Source organism: Ailuropoda melanoleuca, chromosome 5 (assembly GCF_002007445.2).
Source record: "Ailuropoda melanoleuca isolate Jingjing chromosome 5, ASM200744v2, whole genome shotgun sequence".
Classification (NCBI taxonomy): Eukaryota; Metazoa; Chordata; class Mammalia; order Carnivora; family Ursidae; genus Ailuropoda; species Ailuropoda melanoleuca.
Genome location: NC_048222.1, coordinates 114,580,046 through 114,604,482, shown reverse-complemented (window position 1 = coordinate 114,604,482; position 24,437 = coordinate 114,580,046). Strand labels below are relative to the sequence as shown.

Below are 24,437 nucleotides of genomic sequence, written 5' to 3'. Positions count from 1 at the left end.
GACAATATCCCATCAATTTTACAAAAAACCCCTGTTCATTCCTTCATATTTCTAGAGAATACTAAAGAAAAGGGGCTAACAGGAAGATTAAGAGTGTTGGAAACCAAGCCCTGTAACCAATCAAGCTGATTCTCCACTTCAACCCCACTCACCTCTTGGTGTGTAATCCGGACTCCATTATAGAAAGACATAACAGTATTAGGTCCCACCGCTACCTTTGAAAATAGTCCTTCTCCAGCACTGGAAATGAGAGAGTCAGCAACATAAACCCTAAGTGGAAAAAAAGGGCCAAACAATGATTCTTTTACTTTGATATGTCACTCTTTATATCAACCACCAAAATATCAGTATGGCTACTGAATCCAAAGCATTAGTTAGTTCACAGTGATCCACTGAGGAAGGAGGGGAGGGAGGATGAGAAGTTAAACCACAGTGTTTGGCACTGGAGACTGAAGAACTAGTACTCACGAATGTATTAAGAGTGGTGTTTAAAATCTGCTAACATGGGGGTCAGATATACAGTTGACCCCTGAACAACATGGGTGTGAACTGTGCAGGTCCATTTATATGTGGATTTTTTACAGTATTGAAAATGTCCTTTCCTCTTCCTCATGACTTTCTCTTTTTTTTTTCAGGTTTTATTTTTAAGTAATCTCTCCACCCAACGTGGGGCTCCAACTCACAGCCCTGAGATCAAGAGTTGCACATTCTACTGACTGAGCCAGATAGGTGCCCCCCTTATGATTTTCTTAATAATATTTTCTTTTGTCTAGCTGACTTTATTGTAAGAATACAGTGTACAATACATATCATTAACAAAATATGTGTTAATCAACTCTTGATGTTATTGGTGAGGCTTCCCGTCAACAGTAAGCTCTTAGTAGTTCAGTTTTTGGGGAGTCAAAAGTTACATGTGCATTTTCAACTGCATGGGGTAGGGGTAGGGGTAGGTGGCCCAACCTCTGTGCTGTTCAAGGTTTCACTGTATTCATAAACAACTCAATGTTTGATAGCAGGTTTTTTTAAAGTTTATGTTTTTAGTTAATGAGTATTTTCACAGTCTTCCAGGACAAGTAAAACATTTCCAAAGTTATTAAAGCTATACCCAAGTTTGTCAATGCCAAATAGGAGGGAAAGACTGTTTTAATTAAGCCCCAAGATGAACCTTTCACACGAAAGAGTGACAAACAATAAAACATACCAAATAAGCAATTCCCAACCAAAGAGTTTATAACGGGTCTAGTAACTATGGCCCCAGGCCCACACCTGGCAGCTGGGCATTTTGTAAATAAAATTTTCTGGAACACAGCCACACCTATTTATTGCGTATTGTCTATTGCCACTTTGGGGTGACAAAAGCAGACCTGAGCAGTTGCAATAGAGACCCACAAACCCTAAAATAGGGACAACGTGGCTCTTTACAGAAAGAGTTTGCCAATCCCTGGATTTACAGGAAAACAGCACTCATGATTATCGAACTGGATTTAATAAGAGAGTACATGGCCCATCAACAACGATTTCAGTTCTTTGGGCACTGGGATGTCACGGGTCTGGTGGAACCGGTCATCTTTAATCTTTGTTACATGGATCTTATGCTTATTTTGTAGACTAGAGGACCGAATTATTGCTTCCAAGTCTCTCCTCCCACCCTGTGGTAGAATTATACGTCCTGCTCCTTTGCCCCGTGACCTTGTGGCGCCTCCTTCGGAGTGGGGAGATGGTGTACCCCCGTGCCTGGATCCCTCCGGGCTGGGCTGTGGGATCTATTCTGCTACCTGAACACGGGCAGGGGGACTGCGGGCCAGGTCTCAGGTGGGAAGAGGCTTGGCCTCCTTGAATTCCCACTCCTCTCTGCAGGAAGAAGATGCCCCAGGGGACTTAGTTGCTCGACATATGAAACAGACCTGAACCCGACTTGCAATCTGGAGTCCAGCTGAGCCAAGTGGCACCAAGGAGAGCCCAGCCAAAAGTGGCTGAGCCCCAGGTAGCCCAGAGAACCACGAGTGTAAAATAAAACGCGTGCGTTCACTGCGAGTTCACTGTGAGTTTTGAGGGCATCCTTACACAGCCTCATCACGACAGTAACAAAAAAGACCGAGACACAGGATTATCGCGCTGCTGTGTTTCGGGGTTACCAAGAGACCGAACCCTTCCCTTTGTAAATGGACCAGAGCTCTGTATCAAGAAAGAGGCCATTCATTCATTGTGACATTGTGGTGTGAGCTGTGTCAGTTCAACCAGGGAAGAGGCTGATTCTTCAGATGGGATCAGAACAGAAAGTGAGTGGAAGCCCTGCTTACAAGGAGTGAGGCAGAGAGAAAAGCGACTGCAGTTGGCTCTCTTCCTCACACCACAGGCAGGTTGCTAGGGGATAAGACTCTCGGGCCGAGGACCAGCGAGAGCCCCACCAACCACGGAGAGCTGGAGTTTCGAGAAGATCGAATGGAACGGGACTTGACACTTGGGGGAGGGAGCTTATAGAATCAGAAGCTTGTCATTTGTAAGCTGGAAGCTTTTAATGCTTCTTCTAGTCTTTCTTTCATGAATCAAGAACACGCCTGGTGTTCCAGCCCCCCATCAGCTGGCTGAGTAAAGGAGGCATTCCGGTGCCTGCCCAGGCTAGAGTTGGAAGGAGCACGGAATGCTCCCCTAGAGGCCAGCATGTGGCTGCAGGATCAACTGCACCAGGGGCCCAAGAAAGGGGACGTCGAGGCAGGGCATAGCGGGCTCTCTGGATGTAGAAGTTTCCTTCTGGAGCCGACACATGACCGCTCTGCGCTTTATGGGTGGGGAAACTCGCTCACAGGCACACCGTCTACAGAAGCATAAAAACACTCTTCCTCAGAATGTATGAATATTTTCTTCTGCTCAGAGGACTACAAAGGAGGATTAGCTCCCACCATGAGTGTTATTTAACTTCCCATAAACAATGCTGTTCAAACCACAAGGAAAAAAGTTACCTCTCTGATTCATATGGATCCGGAAGAAGAGCACTGGTAGAAATGCAAGATGACGTCGACTTATCAAAGTGGTACACCGAACCTGAAAAGCAAGAGAAAATCTCAATCTAGAGATTACCGAGCTAGGAGAGAGTTTTTATTTTATTTATTTATTTATTTAATTTATTTATTGTTTTAGATTTTATTTATTTATTCGACAGAGATAGAGACAGCCAGCGAGAGAGGGAACACAAGCAGGGGGAGTGGGAGAGGAAGAAGCAGGCTCCTAGCGGAGGAGCCTGATATGGGGCTCGATCCCATAACGCCGGGATCACGCCCTGAGCCAAAGGCAGATGCTTAACCGCTGTGCCACCCAGGCGCCCCTAGGAGAGAGTTTTTAAAGCAGGAGTTAAATAATGAAAAATGTTATTCAAGTTACACCGACTAGAATAAATTCTTCAATATAAATGAACGGTTTTTAGATTTGCTTTTGAGTTTTATTTTTAGGTCTTAATGAAGAGCCATCAGACATATCTCTTGAAATCCCATTTTTGCTTTTGAATTTTTTTTTTTAAGATTTTATTTATTTATTTGACAGAGATAGAGACAGCCAGCGAGAGAGGGAACACAAGCAGGGGGAGTGGGAGAGGAAGAAGCAGGCTCATAGAGGAGGAGCCTGATGTGGGGCTCGATCCCGCAACGCCGGGATCACGCCCTGAGCCGAAGGCAGACGCTTAACCACTGTGCCACCCAGGCGCCCCTTGAATTTTCTTTATTCAAATGGTTTACAAAATGCTTGTGTAATTAAAATTTTTTAATCAAGAACTTGCTTTGTCATGAAATTTTGAGATCTCTCTGGTCAGATCGGGTTAGATGATGGTTTTAATTTTTTCTTGTGGTTTTCTTCCTACTAGACACAGGCTGTAAAGTCCAACCAGCCAGCCCTGGCAATTGTCCCCTTCACTAAAAATAAACATTCGCCTCACCAGAATTAAGAACAGAACTGCTTTTGATAAAGCAAAAAGAAGTCTTCTTATTTCTATTAAAGTGGTTCAGAAGCCAATCAGTAATTTATTCTAGAAACTAAGGTACATAACTGTTCAAGAATTAACATTGGTTCTCTGCAATGGATTAGCCTTCGAGAATCCTCCCAGAGCACAATGAAGATATCCAATGCTCTAATGCCTAATAGTAAAGAAACACATTTTAGAAACGAAGCGCTTACTCCTGCAAAGTAAATTCTTTAAGTCACTAAGGCATCATAAATCATCCCATTAAGCAATTCCTCAGAGGTTACCAGGTCCTCCTTCTGGTTTTTGTTTGTTTGGTACAATCACAAAACCCCAATCAGTGTCTCAAACTAAAAGCAATCCAGATCAGTCAGTATCTAGCCAGGAAATAGATCATTAGCGTATTTCTTTCTTTCTTTTTTTTTTTTTTTAAAGATTTATTTATTTATTTATGTGACAGAGAGACAGCCAGCGAGAGAGGGAACACAGCAGGGGAGTGGGAGAGGAAGAAGCAGGCTCCCAGAGGAGGAGCCTGATGTGGGACTTGATCCCCAAACGCCGGGATCACGCCCTGAGCCGAAAGCGCTACCCAGGCGCCCCATTAGCGTATTTCAAAGAGAGAATTTCACTCAGGGAATTGGTTATATGGAGCACAGAGAAACTGAGAAGCCGAAGGGACGGGTGAGGAGCCCAGAAACTGGCAGGAGCTGGCAGCCATGTAACCCTAAGGCAGAGGGATGAAGGAGCAGGTGGTGTGTCTCGGGCTCTAGGGCTGGGGTACCCACCCAGGGAAGCTGGAATGCAGGGGGAGATGGAATCGGGAGACAGGCCCCTGATGGAGACGCTGCTGGACACAGAGAGTGCCTTCCTGATGCCTTCCCTCTCCGTGGCCCTGGCCAGTGGCTCCCTGGGGCCAAACCCAGACAGAACCCCACGCACAAGAGCCTAGGAAATGTGGTCTGCAAGGGGGAGAAGCCCCCCGCAATAAAAGCAGGGCGGGAGAAGGACGAGAAATGCATCTGAGAGCAAACTGGTAATGGACCAATGCACAATCCATTAAAGGAGCTTAGCTGAAAAAAGAAAGAACCCACGCTTTCCAACCAAACTTTTCTGTGAATACATGTTCTATTGTGCAGAAAAGCTCCTCTGAACTTCCCCCTCCCTTCCTTAGACTAAACCTTTCATCATAAATGTACCAAGTGCCAGCTCCATGGAAAGCCCCGTGTTGGGGATGGTGCGGATGCCAACAGGAGAACATCTCCAGCTGCTCTCAAGGGGCTGAGGCCATCTTGTCCACCACACGCTGCCCTGTCCTGTTTTCCCACCCCGGCCAATTCTCCGGGCAAACGGAGCACACCATTTACTCCTCCTCCTCTCCTCTGTAATTTATACTATGCCCGTTGACCAGAATTCATTCATTCCCTCGACAGACATCAGTTCTAAGAAGTGAGCCAAGCCTTAAGGACGACACAGGAACTACCAGAGAAAGGAGTTCCTCTGGGGAGAGGTGAAGACATGAGGCAAGAAGCAAGTCCAACCTGAGCCCTGATGAGGAATCAGCACGCAGTGAGTGGGTAAGTAGAGCAGTCTGTGGTTCCAGAGGCATAAACAGAAAGGGTGTGAGGGGCAGGTGGGGGGCGTACTTGCCATGAGATATTTGCATTACGTTTTCCTCCTCCTCCCCACACTGGACCAGACGGCCGAGCGGCCCCATCGGACCTGGTCCGCAGCTCACTCCCTGTAACTGAGAGGGGGTGCGGGGTAGGCGAGAAGCGCCCAACACCCAAGATCTGGGTACCCCCACCCCCCGGCCATCCGAAGCAGCCGTGCTTCCTGGCCCTGTGAAACCCAAACTGCTCGACATGTCCTCAAATTAACAGGCCTGCCAGAATCTTACCGAGAATCACGTGCCTCCTCCCTACCTTTCTTATGGCCTTAAGTTAAGGTGAAGAAGGTGTTCATTATTTACAACGAGTTCTTTTGTTTTTTTTTTTCTTTTTAAGATTTTATTTACCTATTTGAGAAGACAGAGAGAGAGCGTAAGAGAGAACACGAGCAGGAGGGGGGAAGGGACAGAAGGAGAAGCAGACTCCCCACTGAGCAGGGAGCCCGATGGGGCTGGATCCCAGGACCCTGGGATCAGGACCTGAGCCTAAAGCTGATGCTTAACTGACTGAGCCACCCAGGCGCCCCACAACCAGGAGTTCTAAGAAAAGTAACCCTTTGCGAATTATCACCCTCGCTTCCCAAAATCTGTTGCTTACTCACACCAAGAAGAACGTAAAGAGAACAGTAACTTCCCTTATGCTGTTGTTATAGTGGGTGTCAGCATCTGTCTTTGATGATGAAGAAGCAGGTTCCGAAGGGATAAATAACTTGCCCAAGACCACACTAGGGTCAATGCTGAAGCTGAAACTCAAATCAGGTGACTCTCAAGTTCACGGCTCTCGCCACTAAAACATGCTGCCACTTCTGAAGTTTTAAGATGGGCATCGCCCACTGGGATCCTCCCCTGGCCCGGGGCCCCTCACTTCTCAACACGGGAGCACTGTCTCTGCTCAGAACTTATGCGAAGAGCACAGAGAGTAGAATCTGGAGTGCAGAGATTGCTGTTTCACTTAAAAGAAAAACTTCATTTTGGAATGATCTTAAATTTACAGGAAAGTTGCAAAGAGAGTAGAGAGCACCCCAATACTCCTCACAGTTTCTCGTAACGGTAACATCTTATGTGATGTCGTATGTTTGTCAAAAATAAGAAACCAACATAGATCTATTACTATTGACTAAACTTCAGACTTCAGTCAGATTTCACCAGTTTTTCCACTAATGCCTTCTTTCCATTCCAGGATCCAACCCAGGATCCCACATTGCATTTAGGCTGCCTCAATTTTTAACTTCAAAAAAACAAAAACTGAGACATTTAAAACAACCAAGTTGGACCTACATGGAAATTCTAGATTTCCTATTTTTGGACGTTCTCCTCTGGAGATTCTCCTTCAGATCATAAAATAGCTAAATATTAATTCAGGATTATTAATGCAGAGATTTATTACCTTCTCTACGTTTTTCTCCGTAACTTAGATTGGACGCACACGCTTATCTTGCTTTCAAGGAACCAGACCAATTCAAAACAGATTTCTTTTGTTATGCTGCCCAAAATATAAAATCTTGGGTTTTTTTCCTTTTTTCCAGACTTTCTACAATAAATGATTTTATACACAGGAAAAAATGCTTAGGATGCCATACTGTTTTTTTCTAAGATGGATTCCACTGGGCTTACTCAAGTACCCAGCAGGTGCCCCGTGAGGACGCTGGGCTCTGAAGGCAGTGGATGCCCACATGCATTTATCTTCCCCAATCAGAGCTCAGGCCGGATCAGCTTTATAACTGGTATCAACCTGGAGATCCACCTAATTTGATTCTTTAATGTCATTCAACTGTATTTCAGTTTTTTTCTGAGCTCTAACCTTTTGTGATTCATTGAATTACTGCCGTCATTTCTTCACCTCTTCTCCGTATTAGAATTACATAGCTATGCCTTCATCATGTGACTTTTTAGCATCCACTACTGAAACGCATGCTATCTATTTCCCCATCTCATTGATACTTGGCTTGGTTGTGTAACCTGCTTTGACCAATGAAAAGTGGCTGAAAGTGACACTGTGTCCATTTCAAGCTCAGCTTTCAGACGTACATGGGTGTCTGCTCATGCTCTGGCTTCTTGGGACCCACTTGGGAAAAATCTTGACCCAGGTCACCAAAGTCCTTTCAGACTGGGCCCCAGAATTAAGACCTATAAGGCATAATAAGCAAGAAGCCTCAAGTCCAACCATGTCCAGCCCAGCCCAGCCCAGCCCAGCTGGAGGACAGCTCGTCAGCAGACCTGCATTTGAGGTGTTGACGTGTCTGTTATGCAGCAAGGCTGATTAATACGTGATTAAAGTGGACTACACAAAGAAATTAATTTCTCTCAAATATGCCCTAACAACCTGCTTTGGAATTGGAGCAAGCCATCTGAAGCAGAGCCAACTTACTTCCCGGCATCAGCTCGAAGTGAGGCCTTCCTTCTTCAGTGGACATAAGGGTAGCCAGTTTTCCCTCTATCATCTCTCCATCAATGAATTTTCCATAAAGTGCCGTCCTCTCATCAGGGTACACATAGGCTATCTTCTCTCCAGTCATCTCCCCGTCTTCATTTACTTCTCCCACAAGGCTGCCTCCATCCTGATAGGAGAAGCCAAAAGCCAGAAAATATTATATGTAGTATTTATCCACATGACACAACTTCAAGGAAGTTTTCTTGTGTACTGCCATCGTTGATAGCGCTAACATAACCACTGAAGAACTCAAAGCTTTCATGTGAGTGAGGAAAACATGATGCCTTCCTCCCCACCCGGCCCCATACAAATAAGCTGCTAGAAGTTATACACATAGAAGCATAGAAGCTTGATGTAGGGAGTCAGAGACTGACCCCACTTTATAATCCTGACAAGTTACTGACACTCTATTTTGGTTCGTTATCTAAGAAGCAAACGCACTGTATTTGTAATACTAGTTACAAAAAAACAGTTAAAGGAAACGTAACTCTGTGTTAAAGTGTGGGCCCATATTCAATGTGCTGAGAGGATCTGCAGCAGGACAGTTTTACCCACTATGCATGCCATCTCACTTCTCCAGGTTGGATTTTGGATTTCTGGTCCACTAAGCAAATCTTTAGTTCAAGTGTATTTAAGAATTAATTTAGCGTGCATGAGTAAAGAGAACTGTCTGCATGTTCTAGGAGATAAACAAAAGGACTTCTGGACACTGCCTTTCTGAGAATCCTACACCGTCACTTTCTATGGCATTACACAAGGAAAAGTGAAAAAAAAATCAACTAAATTCTGTTCTCTTCCCCATCAGCTCTTTCTTCCCTCTTGTCTTTATTTACTGCTCCCTTCTGTCTCTTTCCAGGAGAGAAGCCAGCTGTGTTTCCTGCTTAACTGTCACTTGCTTTCACTCTTAAGGGTCATTGAATACTTTAGGGCAGAGGCTCTGATGTAATGCTGTATCCTGGAAAGTGCTAGGGACATGGTAGATGATCCGTAAATGCTTTTTGAATTGAACTGGGATTACCAAAAAGTAATCTAATAAATAATCAAACAACAATTGAATCTAGGGTGTAAACGATGTTTCCTCCCCCATCACCCCCATGCAGAGGGTCTTTTGGGTACAACTGAAAATCTGAGACCTTTGTGGGTTCAATATAACAATAGTAATGCCATGACATCTTCTAAAAGCTTGGTTATTTCTCCAACTCAAAGGTTCTAGAAACAGCTAGTCAAAGTGCGTGGTGTAGGATGAGTGATCTCAAATGCTGCTTACTGAGAGACAGCAGGAATAAATAACATCAGGTTCGTGACTTCTACAGCTCGCCATAGTCTAATTGCTCTTTGCAGAAAAAAGATTATGAATTTAAAAACGAACCATAGCGCTTTCATAGAAAGAAAAATACTTGGCAGCATTTTTAACACATAGAAAGTGCATTAGAGCTATATGATTGCTCTTTCTCCTCCCAGAGTTAATTCTTTTTTTTTTTTTTTTTAAGATTTTATTTATTTATTTGGACAGAGAGAGACAGCCAGCGAGAGAGGGAACACAAGCAGGGGGAGTGGGAGAGGAAGAAGCAGGCTCCCAGCCGAGGAGCCCGATGTGGGGCTCGATCCCATAACGCTGGAATCATGCCCTGAGCCGAAGGCAGGCGCTTAACGACTGCGCTACCCAGGCGCCCCTCTCCCAGAGTTAATTCTTAATAAGCCAGCATAAATGGGGATGATACGTTCTGCAAGATCTGCCTCCGCACTTTCAGTGGTGATGCCTGAGCTGAAGGGTGTTCGAGCATTGGTGCTTCTAACATGCCGTCACTAATGCAAGCCAACGTCACCACTTATTTGCCCAGTATTCTACCTTTCTAGGCTCTCACATTTTTTTCCCTTAAGTAGTTTAAACTTTTGGTCAGGGAGGCGGTGACTGTATTTATCTAGTATGATAAAGCAGAGATTCTTCTTTTATTTCCAAAAGAAGGTATACATTTCTTAAAAAGATTATTTATTTATTTATTTATTTGAGAGAGAGAGACAGAGACAGAGATAGTGAGAGAGAGCACAAGCAGGGAAGAGAGGGAGAGGCAGGCTCCCCGCCGAGCAAAGAGCCCGATGCAGGGCTCGATCCCAGGATCCTGGGATCATGACCTAAGCTGAAGGCAGTCGCTTAACCAACTGAGCCACCCAAGTGACATCACTGTTGAAATTTTGAAAGAAATAAGCTGTCCTGACAGTAAGCTTATAAGTACTATAGGGCAAATCATTATTTTCCCTCCTCTCGTTCCTGCTTTGACTCTGTATCACAAAAACTTCCTTGTCTGCTGTGTCAGGGAGTGTCGGGGAGGAAGCTGCTGCTTTCTCGCCTCTGCTCGGTGGCTCCTCTTCATGGGAGAAGGAATCATTCATTTGATGAGTGAGAAGGAAGGGTCTGACACCCACTGACACCCATCTCTTTACTGGGTGGGGGTTAGCAGGATAAAGCCTGCTGCTCCCCGAGGTCATGCCACATTTTCACTCACGCTATCCTGGGAGCTGTCGGTGTCTGCAGGCTGCACCTGTTCCCCTCTCCTGTCCTGTCCTCTCCTTGGGGAAGCTCCCCCCCGGCAGGCCCTACGTCCCCAGGGAAGACCTGCTTTCTAGAGCTCTATCTGCAGCTGGTCCAACTGTTTAGTTCAGTCATTTTGACTTTGGGTCCACATCACATCTCCAATCCCCCACTGCCATTATAATAAAACCGGTATCTTGATCTCCGACACCTAGCGACATAGGTGTCTTAGTTGATTCTGAATCCAGAGAGAAGAGGGGTGTGACTATCCCCTTCAACTGCCAACAGATACCATATATAAAGCAAGTGTTATGCCAAGTTAATTTTGGAAGCTTAGAACTCCCTAGTGCTTCTTTCCTAAGGCAGAGTCTTCTCTTGGTATTTAATAAGATAATCATTAACACCAGGGCTAAAATGTAGGTGCACCATTTAGCTGTCAAGATCCAACCACATTGAGTGGAGTGGACCCGTTCACCTTGCTGCATCTTGGATCTCCTCTAGAGGTTTTCATTGATCATAGTCACAGGTAAGATGACAGGTAGGAGGAGAATCTGGTAATCCCTATTTTGCCTCCTTCCTATATGCAGCTTCCCGCAGCGAGTTCCACTTTCTCCGACTTCATGATTCACTGTCATGTCAGCAGATCCCCAGTGCCAGGCGGCAAGATGCTCAACCGGCCTACTCACGAGGCAGCACAAGTCTCAGTCTTCCTAAGCTGGTAAATCCCCCCACCACGTCACTCCTCCTGCTTGCCTTATGGGTAGTAACCGAAAGGACTTCTGATCTATCGCAGAGCCTACCAAGAAGATATGTAATTGCTTTGGTAATTATTTTAGAAATGTTTTACAGTATTCTTTCTGTAAGCCCTGTTCCTGGAGTATAACTTGCTTTTAAAGAACGATAATGTGTAAGTAGATTTAACTGGGGCTACTTTTCTTATTACACTTGTAATAGATCATCTGTTTTTATTAACATTTTTTTAATCATAAGAAGATAGGGTTCAGAGTAAGAAAAATTGTCTTGTGTTTTGACTTAAGCTCTGGACAAAATAAAATATTACTATTATTATTTTTAGTTATTTTTTTTTAAGTAAGCTCTATACCCAACATGGGGCTCGAACTCACGGCCCCAAGATCAAGAGTTGCACGCTCTACTGACTCAATCAGCAAGGTGCCCTGGACAAAGTAAAATATTAGACAAAATATTTTCTAAGGTCGATTTTCTGACGCATTTTCTGAAAATTCACTAATAACAGATGGGATATTTGAAATGCAAACAACAATTAGAGAATTAATTCCCAACCCAAGGGGTTTTGCCATATCATTTTGCTCTAGTAAACTCCAGAAATATTGGAAAATGTTATCAAATACTCAAAGGCAAGTTAATTTTAATCACCTTAATTTAGGCAACATAAGCCATAAATCACTTATAAAGTAGGGAATAAGGTTGTAAAATCAAGTAATAGCAGTGCAGTAAGTCCCAAAAGATGGGAGATTGCTGGATCAGTTCTCCTATATGAGAACCAGAATAAAATTAATAGCAACCATGAATATTGCACCATCTCTTTCTATATACCAAAAGAATATTTCTATATATGTATATTTTTAAGATTTTATTTATTTATTTGAGAGAGAGGGAGCACAAGCAGGGGGAGCGGCAGGCAGAGGGAGACGCAGACTCCCCGCTGAGCAGGGAACCTGATGCGGGACTCGATCCCAGGACCCTGGGACCATGACCCGAGCCGAAGGCAGATGCTTAACCAACTGAGCCACCCTGGCGCCCCCAAAAAGAATATTTCTAAAAAGCATATATTTTTGTCTTTATTAGTCTTATAATAAAGCCATTTTGTCCCAATTTGTTTGAATCATGACTACTCGTTCCTTTCCGAAACAACACCGAGGAGGAATGAATAGTAGCTGTGAGGATCAATGATCTGAGGAGAGTGAATAACAGTGAGGGGTACACCTTGGAAGCTTGTGGCTTCAGCTCCTGTGACTCTCAAATTTCACAGCTTTCTAACAGAGAGGATACATTTTACTCTTTATTCCCAGGAGCCAAAGCATTGGCTTAACACATGTTACGTTCGAACAGTCACCAGGCTTACTGGGTAGTATATCCAGCAGACTCCATGCCGAATGTTATCCTTGTACTGCCCCTTGAAGATCAATCTCCCATCCGTGTCATACTCCTGGGCGGGCCCATTCAGCTCTCCGTCTACATACGTGCCCTGGAGAACACCCCCGTCCTCATACGTGTAGACTCCCTGGCCCTGCAGGGCATCGTCCACATAATAGCCCTCCAGGGTGCTGTGAGAGAAGGGAGAACAAAAGAAATAGTCAGACCATGACTCCACTCTCTTAAAAGAAAGGATCACATGCAAGGAACGGCATGCCCAGCTCTGTTTCGATGCTGACCTGTATTCAGGGCATCTCCTGAATTCCCTGCATCGCTAGGAAAAACACTCCCAAGATATGGGTAGGATTAGGGACAGAGGGAGATTTCATTCTTAATTTCCCGGTTCCTATGCATCCTTTTTCTCTGCTAGCAGAAATAGAGAAGAACAAAGACACAGGTGGAAACTGAAACCAAGCCTCTTCTGAATATGTTTTCAAGGCTAAGATGCTGACCAACACTGGACAATAGAAATGGTGGCGTTACCCTTTGCACATATAAACCACTCATGTTTAACTCCCTCAACAGTGGTCCAGACTTTACCGGGTTCTCACGCTCTTTCAGATGGCTTGTATATAGTGGTCTTTAATAATATAACAGTGGTTTAGAATGTAAATATCTACATATTTAAGCCATTAATGTATTATTTATGTGTGACAACCATAATTGATATCCAGTCAAAAGAACCCCTTCCATTTATTTGGATGATATATGGGGATTTACTTAAGTATGTGCATGTGCGCACGTGTGTGTGTGTGTGTGTGTGTACATGATCAGGGCAAATGGGGGCAAGTGAGGAAGACTGCAGGCTGAACCTTGTTAATATCATTAGTAGCCTGATAGTGTTGAGAACCCTTCTTCCACAACAGAAGAAACTCACAGAGGTGCCCTTAATGGTGAATTTACAAGAACCTCCCTGTCTCTCCCTCCTCATAGGACACTTCTGGAATTCCAATATATTTTCAGGATTAGTTTCTCAAAGGCCATTATGCAATGAAACTAATTTTAGCAAAAATTCCCTCTATGTACTACAACTTGGAGTAAGGGAAAGAGCAGCTCAAATAATTTTTTAAATTTAAAATGTAAGATGTTTAGCAACAATGACAGTTTATTTTAACATCTGCAGATAGCACTCACCCATTAATTCAACTAACAAACATTGACAGGGTGCCTTGTAAGTAGTGAGCATTGCGGGAGGTTCTAGAGAGCATGAGAACATGACAGGAGGGGCTGGCAGGCACACACTGTGTACTGTGGATGGATGGGATGCCAAGGTGGCCACGGGGACTGAGGTGGCTGCACCTGACTGTGCCTGGTAAAGTCTGGTCTTGCTTATTGAATGACACAGTGATCTACGATTGTTAAATGAAAAGCACAATCTATATAACCATAGCCTCTGATCACATTGTAATTACACTACGGGTAGGCTCCCAAGGAGATAAATAGCTCTCTTTCAGTTTTGTTTGAACTACCAATGATAAAGAGGCTGAGTAAATTCTGAAGAGAGTAAAATGCACCTTAGTAGAGCTCTTGCATAAATAATCAAAATTCTGTATCAGTGAGGTTGGAATTAATGAGATTCGACTGTCATTAGACTCCCCCAATGGCCAAAAAAAAAAAAAAACCAAACAAAACACACACACACACAACCTTGGGGAAGGATAGCTAATCAACTGACCTAATGATATAAGCGCGAAATAACTACTTCCTCACCTATCTTCCCATTTAGGATGGCCAGATAAAATACAGGAGGCTCAGCTAGGTTTGAATTTCAGATAATCAAAAGATAATTTTTTAGCATAAATAGGTCCCTAATATTGAGTGGAACACACACTTATCCTAAAATATTTGTTGTTGCTTATCTGAAATGCCACGTTAAGTGAGTGCCCTGGATTCCTATTTGCTCAACCTGGCAACCCTATTGACTAAGTTCTCAGGAGCATTCAAAACATTCCTGTGTATATTTGAGCAGAATTCTCCCCGGACACACCAGTCTGCCACTATGTCTCAGGTTATGATCAAATCTACAAGGCATGGGTCTTACAAACCACTTAAACAGCACTATGGACTTGCACATACTCCCCCCTAAGTAGCTTGTCCCATCGTCCCTTACAATGGAGCTCATCCTTATTAGTCTCATAACGCTAACAACCAATCGCTATTTCCCTCTTAGGCCAAATGACAAGGGTGCACAAATGCAAACTCTTAAAGCACTGAGAACAAAACTGACTGCATTCTTCTTCGGCACCTGCTTGAGGAAACAGCTTAGCTCTCTCAGCAAATCTATATGAGAGCTTGGATGAAATCTGATGACCAAACGGACATGTTATCCCACGAACTGGGGGGCCTCCAGGGCAAGAAAAAAGATAAGGCTTTGACATCCTCTGTCACCAAGGAAATAAAATAAAAGCTTTTGAGTTTGGGGCCAAAGGTCCTGCCGTTTTTTCTAACTTTTTCTTCCAGAGGATGCCGGCAAACCACGGCCCGCTGCCTGTTTCTGTAAATGCAGTTCGCAGCCCCGCACACTCCTTCCCCGCGTCCTCTGTGGCTGCCTTGTTATCGCAACAGCTGAGTTGCACAGTTGCACCAGGGACTGTAGGTGGCCCACAGAGCCTACAGTATTTACCATCTCACCCTATACAGAAGAAGTTCTCGGATTCCTGTTCTAGAATCTCCGGCTCACATTAGTTTATTCACCGGCCCCAAGCATACTTGCCTCTCTGTATCTTAGCTCCCAAACTGTGGGATCCTTGCTTCTGCCTTTAAAACATGTAACCAAATGTTTTAAATCCCTGAGGACGCATTCAGGAAAAAAGTCATGGGTCACGTTTTTCTTTTTTCATTCAAAACAAAAATAACCTTGGGGTATTAATGCATATTCTCAAGCCTCTGGCGTTTTTCCACTTAAAAAAGAAATATGCTGAGAACATGGCACTGTTTTGTAGCCACTAAATTGTTAACGTCAGAGAATATTGGAGAAGTAGGTCCATCCAAGTAGCTTTCTCATCCTTCCTGCTGAAATGGATTGAGAGTTGCACTGTGGAGGAAGCCTGCTCATACAGGCTTAACCCGTCCTGCGCGTGGAGCCCGACTTCCCCGAGTCTACCCTGATTTCCGCAACCAGGCCACGTTTCTCACTGGCGCCTCATCATGAACCGTCACAGGACTCTCCGTGTCTTTACTGATGGTCAGCTTCTGTGCCTGTTTCTCTAACCAGACTGTAAGCCCTTCGTGGGAACAAATTAGGCATTATCCCTCCACGCATCCCTCCGCTCACACAGGAACACAGCCTATCTTCGAGTGGTACTTCCTAAATGAGAGAGTGGATATGGAAACTGGACTAATTTTGCTGTGAGAAGAGACACTTGAGAGGGAACATAACAGTGTGACGCAAGTGCAGGGCGTACTTTTTCTATGCCGTATATGTGCTTACAGTCTGCTCCCCAGGAAAGTCTCTTAAACACTCCCTGCTTCATTTCTTCACTTGTAAACTGCAGCTACTAACAGGGTTATAAGGATTAAATGGGTTAATATACGTCAAGTGCTTAGAAGATGATCTGGGACATAGTGATTACTCAAATAAGTCATAGCTAGTATTATTAAGCATGCACACTCATGGGTATGATGGTGAGCTTGCTACAGAGAAACTCGGCTTAAAACAGCATCAGGGAAGTAGTTATGAGATACTAGAATAGTTAAAGAAATTTACCCAAACTGCTTTAAATCTACTTTTAAAAAAAAGAAAAAAAAACAAGAGAGATTCTTCTGTCTGGAATAATTTATGAATGACCCATTGCATGGCAGAAGGATGGAATCAATGCTTCTTTAAGTGAAAAAAGTAACATGTATTCATTGTAAAACAAACAAAAACCAAATCAAGTGCTACAATGATAGAGAAAGTAGAAATTCCCACTCCTTTCGCTCAATTTGGCATATACCACGTAGGACTTTTGTCCCCATTTATATATCATGCACTTTCCCACCTTTGTTGTTTCTGTTTTAATAAAAATGGGATCATACTATATACAGTGTTCTTGACTGGTATTTCCTGAAGTCTTTTTCGACATCTTGGCAGATTCTTTAGTATGTTAAGAAACTTCAAAAATGGTCTTTCGACTGTTAGATTTTTCTGGCACCAGCATCTGAATCAGGTAACCAGAAAATGTGGAGAAAATTAAAACATCAACTTTAATTAAATTTCTTCCTGTACATATACACACAGACCATTGCTACCTGATTTATCAAAGCTCTTGTACCTAAATTTCCAGTAATAAATTAAATTAGGAAATCTAACTTAAAAAAATGGGGAATTTTTATAATTATTTACCTAGACTGACACATCTGCATTTTACTCGGGTATTATTATATTATCATTTTAAAATTCTCTTTAATATCTGAATACACAAAAGTGCTCTTAGGAGATGTGACAGCTTTGGGTTTTCCTTGGTATTCTGGGGTCCAGAATGTTTCAGGCTTTCCATCTTGAGAGGCGTAAACTCTGTTCCCTTCCCCCACTGTGTTCCCTTCCTTTCGTCAGCTGTGGTAACACAAGAACGGAGAGGGAACTTTAAGTGAATCGTAATTCTACTTTAAATTCCCACTTCTAACCAAATTAAATTGTGACTCTTAGTATTAAAACATCGTTTGAGCAATTATTCTATGTGACAATATATATTATCTTTTTTAAAAAAATTGAGATGTAATTGACATATAGTATTATATTATACATTATCTCTTTTTTTTTTTTTTAAGATTTTATTTATTTATTTGACAGAGATAGAGACAGCCAGCCAGAGAGGGAACACAAGCAGGGGGAGTGGGAGAGGAAGAAGCAGGCTCACAGCAGAGGAGCCTGATGTGGGGCTCGATCCCATAACGCCGGGATCACGCCCTGAGCCGAAGGCAGACGCTTAACTGCTGTGCCACCCAGGCGCCCCTATACATTATCTCTTAAAATATTGAACACTAAGTAAAGGTAAAGAAAAACATCCCCCATGAACCCAAAACATCTGCTCAGGCGCTATCTGAGAGAAACTTCAACTTCTTACAGGGTGGGAGAAGCCCGAGGAGTGGAGCACGACCCTGCCTTCCGTGTGACAGAGTGTGTTGTCTATCTTTAAATTTTTTTTATTCTTTAGTAGAAGATCTGTGAGTCTGCAGGATCTGATCATTATAAAGGTTCAAGATGACAGTAAAATTTTTGAAGAGCAATTAGTGAAATTTAGTTTTGCTCTCTAAAAATAAATCCTAAGGGGCGCCTGGGTGTCTCAGCTGGTCAAGCGTCCAACTCTTGATTTTGGCTCAGGTCATGATCTCAGGGCAGTGACACTGAGCCCCTTGTCGGGCTCTGTGCTCAGTGGGAAGTCTGCTTGGGAATTTCTCTCCCTTTCCCTCTGCCTCTCTCTCCCTGTCTAAAAAAATAAATAATCCTAAGAAAACCCTGCTGGCCATTGTTATCAACAAATAATAGTAACAGCAATAGTGAGAAATAATAATAGTCTATTGATCTTGAGGCATTATGCTAAGTGAAATAAATCAGACAAAGACAAATATTGTATGTCTTCACTTATATGTGGAATCTAAAAAAGCCAAACTCATAGGAACAGAGTAGAATGGGGGTGGCCGGGGCTGGGGGCAATGGGGAGCTGTTCATCAAAGGAGACAAACGTCAAGCTATAAGAGGAATAAGTTCTGAGGATCTAATGTACAGCATGGTGACTATAATTAACAATATTGTATTATGTACTTCAAAGTTGTTAAGAGAGTAGATCTTAAGTATTATCACCATTTTAAAAAAGGTCATCAGATTAGAGGATGGAGGGGTTAACTAACCTTATTGTGGTAATCATTTCACTTTATAAATGTATCAAATCATGTTGTATACCTTACACTTACATATATCATATATTGATAATATCTCAATAAAGCTGGAAAAAAATGTAGATCCCGAGTAATAGGAAACAAATCCATGTTTTCCCATATGTGGCTTCTAGGTACCCTCCACTCTGCAAGGTCTTGACGGGTTTTCTCATTCAATCTTCACAACAACTTGGAGAAGTCGGTATAATCATCCCGAGTATATAAATGAGGAAACAAGTTCACAGATCAGAGCTCTTCAGAGCTGATTCTTCAAGTAAACTTTCCATCAACCTGCCAACCTCCTACCAAAGTTGTTCAAGCCCCTACAAGAAAGTAAATAAATTCACCCCAGCACTCTTTTGAACTTTTCACAAATTATAGCTCGTGAGTGACTTCAAGTAAACTCCAAGCGAGCAAGCAAGGCAGTCAGGGTCAGAGCTATTTCCTCGCCCCTCGTTAGAGGAGGGTGGTAGATAGATGCAGTGAGAAGAGGAGAGCTCTGGAATTGAGCTCACCTTGGCTTGAATCCCAGCGCCCACTCCTACTGATTAGGTGACCTTGGGCAAGTTATGTAACCGCTTGTGTCTTAGTTTCTTCATATGTAAAAAAGGATTATAAAGACTTCACAGGTTGCTCCGAAGGGAACGTGTCCAGTGTCGAACAAATGATAGGTATTCAAAGTTATCCATTTTTTCCCCCACTCCCTTTCCTCCTGTGTGTCACAAAAATTTTTGCCTTATTCAGAACAGTTCACTAAATACAGACAAATGTATTTGTTGAGCCTGGTTCCAGCAAGCTGGATGACTATCGGGAACGCAGAAAGGACTTTTGCCTCGGGTGGCAGGCTGGAATACATGACTTCAGAAGTCCATTCCGACTCCAGTTTCCCTGAAATGTGACCAAGTACTTTCTAAAATCCAAACACAAGGAATTGTGCACGGGCCTGTCACCTGGAAAATGTCAGCCTTTCTCAGTGGCTCATTGAATGGACAGCCTCACTTAGATTATTTGGTCAATGATAAACTACAAAAAGCCCTCTTAGCTGGACACATTAGTGTAGCAGTCAACACTAGGAGTAGTAAATAATACTTTGAAATCTAATTGGCATGTCAAGGGGAAGCATCTATAAAATCAATAATATATAACTAAATGAAATAACTCACCTGTTATCTCATAGTCAGGCTAAAAACCACACAATATTACCCAGCCCAAAGCCAAGCTGCATTGAAATGCCTCTTTCTTGCTACCATTCTAAAATTTCAAGTAGTTCTGCAAAATTACCTTTTTATCTATAAATCTTGGTTGAAATGAGAACAATTAAGGAAAAAATGCATTAAAATGAACAACCAGAATTGGAGATTAATATAAAAATTAGAGATGTGTACATCAAAGTACTCTGCATACTAAGTACTTTCCTAATACCCCCCACCACAGTCCAGTGGCGCCACCGCAACGAAGCCTCCAGATCCCCTTCTCCTCACTGCCCCAATGCCTTCAACTCAGGACCAGAGCAGACGGTAAGTCCCAATGACCTAATCTTAGTCTTAGGACATTTTCTTCATTTCTTTACAAAGGGGAGAAAATGGAAAACAATAACTGCTTGGAAAGACAATTTAAAAAATAAGGTCAATTTTCCCATTCATTCCTAATTCTTGGGATAAATTATCTGATAAACAATGACTGGTCTGACTGTAGGTTCTGACTTAAGCTGGTTTTCATAAGTTTTTCTGTTCTACATTTTGCCATAGAATAAAGGAGAGACCCACTGTTGACGAAGGTCTCAAAACTAGCAAACATTCGGAGGCTAAGATGATAGTAATTAAGAATGTACAGTTTGGTTATTCAAACTGATTTAGAAATAAATAGCTATTTCCTTATTTTACCTTGAATATGTTTAATTAAGACGCTTAAATTCTCTGCCACCAGTGGTCACTCCTGTGATGTGGGGGTGAGGGTATAGAAAAAGGGGAGGCATATTCACTTTTTACATTGGTTGTTTAAAGATTTTATTTATTTATTTATTTATTTATTTATGAGAGCGCACGTGCATGGGGGTTGGGGGACAGAGGGAGAAGGACAAGCAGACTCCCTTCTGAGTGCAAAGCCCAATGCAGGGCTCTATTCAGGGCTCAATCTCAGGACCCTGAGATCATGACCTGAGCCGAAACCAAGAGTCAGACACTTAACTGACTGAGCCACCCAGGTACCCCACATTGATGTATACCTTGAAGTCTGTTATTCTTTTTTTTTTTTAAAGATTTTATTTATTTATTTGACAGAGACAGCCAGCGAGAGAGGGAACACAGGCAGGGGGAGTGGGAGAGGAAGAAGCAGGCTCCTAGCGGAAGAGCCTGATGTGGGGCTCGATCCCAGAACACCGGGATCACGCCCTGAGCCGAAGGCAGACACTTAACGACTGCGCCACCCAGGCGCCCCTGAAGTCTGTTACTCTACTAAGTATTTGCTCTATGTGCAATTTCAAAATATTCAGCTTCTATCTAGGAACTTGGTTAAAAAATTTAACAGGGCCATTTCTCCTGGTGATCTGAATATTTAAAATTCTTATTCAGGATTATCATATTCTATGTAAAGTAGAAAAGTGATTCTAGTACTACCCGGATATAAATTTATATTTGTTTGTAACCCTCTCATAAATCACATACGTAGCTTATGGCATAGACTGCGGTAACGGTTTCACGAATATATACTTACCTCCAAATTCATCAAGGTGTATATATTAATTATGTACAGCTTTTTGTACATGAACTGTGCCGCAGCAAAGTGGGTTACAGAAATCCCACACCCAGGTTCAGGTGTCACATAAGATTAGAATGCACCAGGCCAAATCTTTGGTCACTACACTTGGCAATTTTCCAGGCAGGTTCTGGCAATTGCAAACAAACCCTCTGCTGGGAGCACAAGCGTGCGTGACAGGGTGGAAGAGCTTTTAAAAATCTAACAGAAACTTTTTGTTTTCCTCACCTGTTGTTCTAAAACCTTGATTTCAGCCTTTTTTGGGGGAAATTTTTCAGACTAAATCCTCCTGACTGGCAGTGAAAGCCAGGGTCCTCACTGTTTTACCCAATACATCAGACCCTAAAAATTGGGAGCAGTAATAGGGAGAAAAATTAATAGACAAATGTAAATTAAGGTACTTCTCCATGGAGAAACAGCTGACTTCTCCATGACCACATCCTGCAACCTCCTTAAGGAGACCTAGTAGATTCCATGGCCTTTTTTTCAGTTACAAGATTATCTCACTAATGTTTATGGCAAATCCTTTTAGCAGATGTCTCATAATGTGCTCGGTATCGGGCTTAAGAAAGAAGGTGACAGTGACCTTTTGAGAACCTGTCACCACACCACTACATCCCATGTCCTAAAAGCAGTGATACTGACTTTCTCCCCGCAAAGTATTAGCCCCAATCCATCTGAAGAAGGGTACAAAAACCTCTTGAGGTCTGTGCTAATACCATCATTCCTTGAGTCTATCTGACCTAAGTCTTTACGGATGTTCGAGTGGTACATATAAAAACTTGTGAATTAGTGCCTCAAGAAGAAAAAAAAAGCCAATGAATTTTTTTCTATTCCATTGCTAGTTCTTGGCCTCACGTTTCAACCTGGCCTAGTGTTCCAGCTTTTTCACTCTGTGCCACGCATGCGCGGGACTGCGGGGCAAAGTGGTTACAGCTACCTGCAGCTGGAAGTAGGCAGCTTGACCGAGGAAGGGAGGTGCTTGGGAAGTGTCAGGCCCCGCTCGGCTTCCCCCAGGGCCAACAGGATCAGTAAGTTGGAGCTAACACAGCTCATTCGTAGCACACTGTGCGGAAGAGCAGCCTAGCCCTTCCACACTGTGTGTCAGGTCTGGGAAGCAAGCACGTGAGCGACATTGCTTGCAATCAGCCGGACCTGCTGCACTGTTTCCCCCGAGTGAATCAATCATGGGGTATGATCCTCGAACTACCAGATTTAAAGCACGAGTGTGTGTGTGTGTGTGTGTGTGTGTGTGTGTGTGTGTGTTGGGGGTGGAGTGGGTGTCCTGGGTGAATTCTACCTTCTCTTTCCGCTTCCATGCTCATTTAGCAAGACTTTTTTATTTTTTAAGTATCAAATTAAGGGAAAGTGCCATGAAGTGTAGCAGATGAAACAGATTCTGTCCTCAAGGAAACCCCTGTCCTTCAGGGGGAATAAGACATTTACACAAATATACATTTCTTGAATGAATCAAAGAATAACTGCAGCATGAGGTAAGAAGTAACACTTTCCAGAAAAGAGGTATAAATAAACTGCTATTGAAAACGAGGCAGGAAAAGTTTCCCTCTGGACAGGTTAAAGGAATTATGAGAGAAGAAGGCACCAATACCAAATCTTGCAAGAGTCCTGTGTGGTACTCAGGTGTCCACCAGGTATCCCCAGCAGGGCAAAGGAAAGAGAATAAAATATCTGGCCATTGCAAAGGTACAGTCTGTGGGGCGCCTGGCTGGCTCAGCCCGTGGAATGTGCCACTCCTGATTTCAGGGTTGTGAGTTCAAGCCCCACGTTGGGTGTAGAGATAACTTAAAAGTAAAATCTTTTTAAAAATGTACAGTTTGTAAGCAAAGCTCTGCTGAAAAGAGATGTGGTGTGGGGTTGGGGAACATAGGAAAGAGAAGGTTAGGATTGATAATGAGAACGAAATTGTACAAAGGTTCTATGATGGGTTTTTACTGCCACATATATATATATATATATATATATATATATATATATATACACACACACACATATGTATGTATATATATATGGAGGGCCTGAAGAACTGTTAAAAAACTTTAAAAACAATCCACTCCATTCTGGGTCACAAGCCAGTCTCTCCGTCACCCTTGAACTGTCAGCTTAGACACTCCCTTTCCCAGAGGAATTCCATGGCTTAGGGAGCTTCGGCTTATTGCCAGCGTCCAGAACTTAGAAGCAGTGCTCTACCGTACAGAATCCTATAACCTGCTTTAGCTCTCTCCATTTCCCTATTTCCCAATCACGCGGGCAGAAAGAGAGCTGGCCTTCCCATGCCTGGAATTTCTCTAAATGCTTGAGAAATTCACAAGGTCGTTCTGTGTTTCTGAAACTGACATGGTTTAAACGTCTGGTTGGAAAACTGCGCCCATACAATGCATCTTTTCTTGAAAAAGAAAGTCATTTCTACGGTCATTCCCACCTGTTTCAAGAGGGTAAGGAACTTCTGCCTCACAGCGTTCTCAGATGGGAGGTGAAAGCAAAGTAACAAGAACGCTGCTGCGGCACATATTTTAGCTAGAGGTGGACCGTCGGCAGTACCAGTTGTGGTATCAGCACGAAGGTATCACACACCATGACAGTCATTCCAAAGAGTAGCCTGTCCCACACTGTGAGTCTGGAGCTGTTCTCCTCCTGTGTTCCCCTGTCCCACATCTCCCTGCTTGAACCGTGATGAGGTGGCTTTGAAGAGCCTTGCTAAATATCTTCTTGACCCGTCTCATGAGGACAGGGACTACGCTGAGAAAATGGAAAAGCTGCAGAAACCACGAGGTGACCGCATCATCCTTCAGGGTATGAAGGAACCAGACCGTGACAACCGGGAGACAGGGCTGCGTGCACTGGAGTGTGTGTGTGTTACACTGGAAAAGAAGCGAGAATCAGTCATTACCTGAGCAGCCCAAACTGGCACCTGACAAAAAGGACCCCGATTTGTGTGACTTCATGGAGCCTCATTACGTGGACAAGCAGGTGAAATCCATCAAAGAATCGGGTGAGCCCCGTAACTACCTTGCGCAGAATGGGGGCTCCCTGTATCTGACATGACAGACAAGCTGTG

General features: G+C 43.3%; 1 protein-coding gene across 1 annotated transcript in view; it reads right to left on the bottom strand.

Annotated features, from left to right (window-relative positions):
* SETD7 (SET domain containing 7, histone lysine methyltransferase) overlaps positions 1 to 24,437 on the bottom strand; it is a 47,348-nt gene that overhangs the window by 13,605 nt on the left and 9,306 nt on the right. The window contains exons 3-6 of the mRNA XM_011220883.3: positions 12,681 to 12,882; positions 7,984 to 8,173; positions 2,961 to 3,042; positions 153 to 270 (exon numbers count right to left, since the gene is read on the bottom strand). Coding sequence (XP_011219185.1) covers positions 153 to 270; positions 2,961 to 3,042; positions 7,984 to 8,173; positions 12,681 to 12,882 — 592 coding nt within the window. The remainder of the gene's footprint in view (positions 1 to 152; positions 271 to 2,960; positions 3,043 to 7,983; positions 8,174 to 12,680; positions 12,883 to 24,437) is intronic.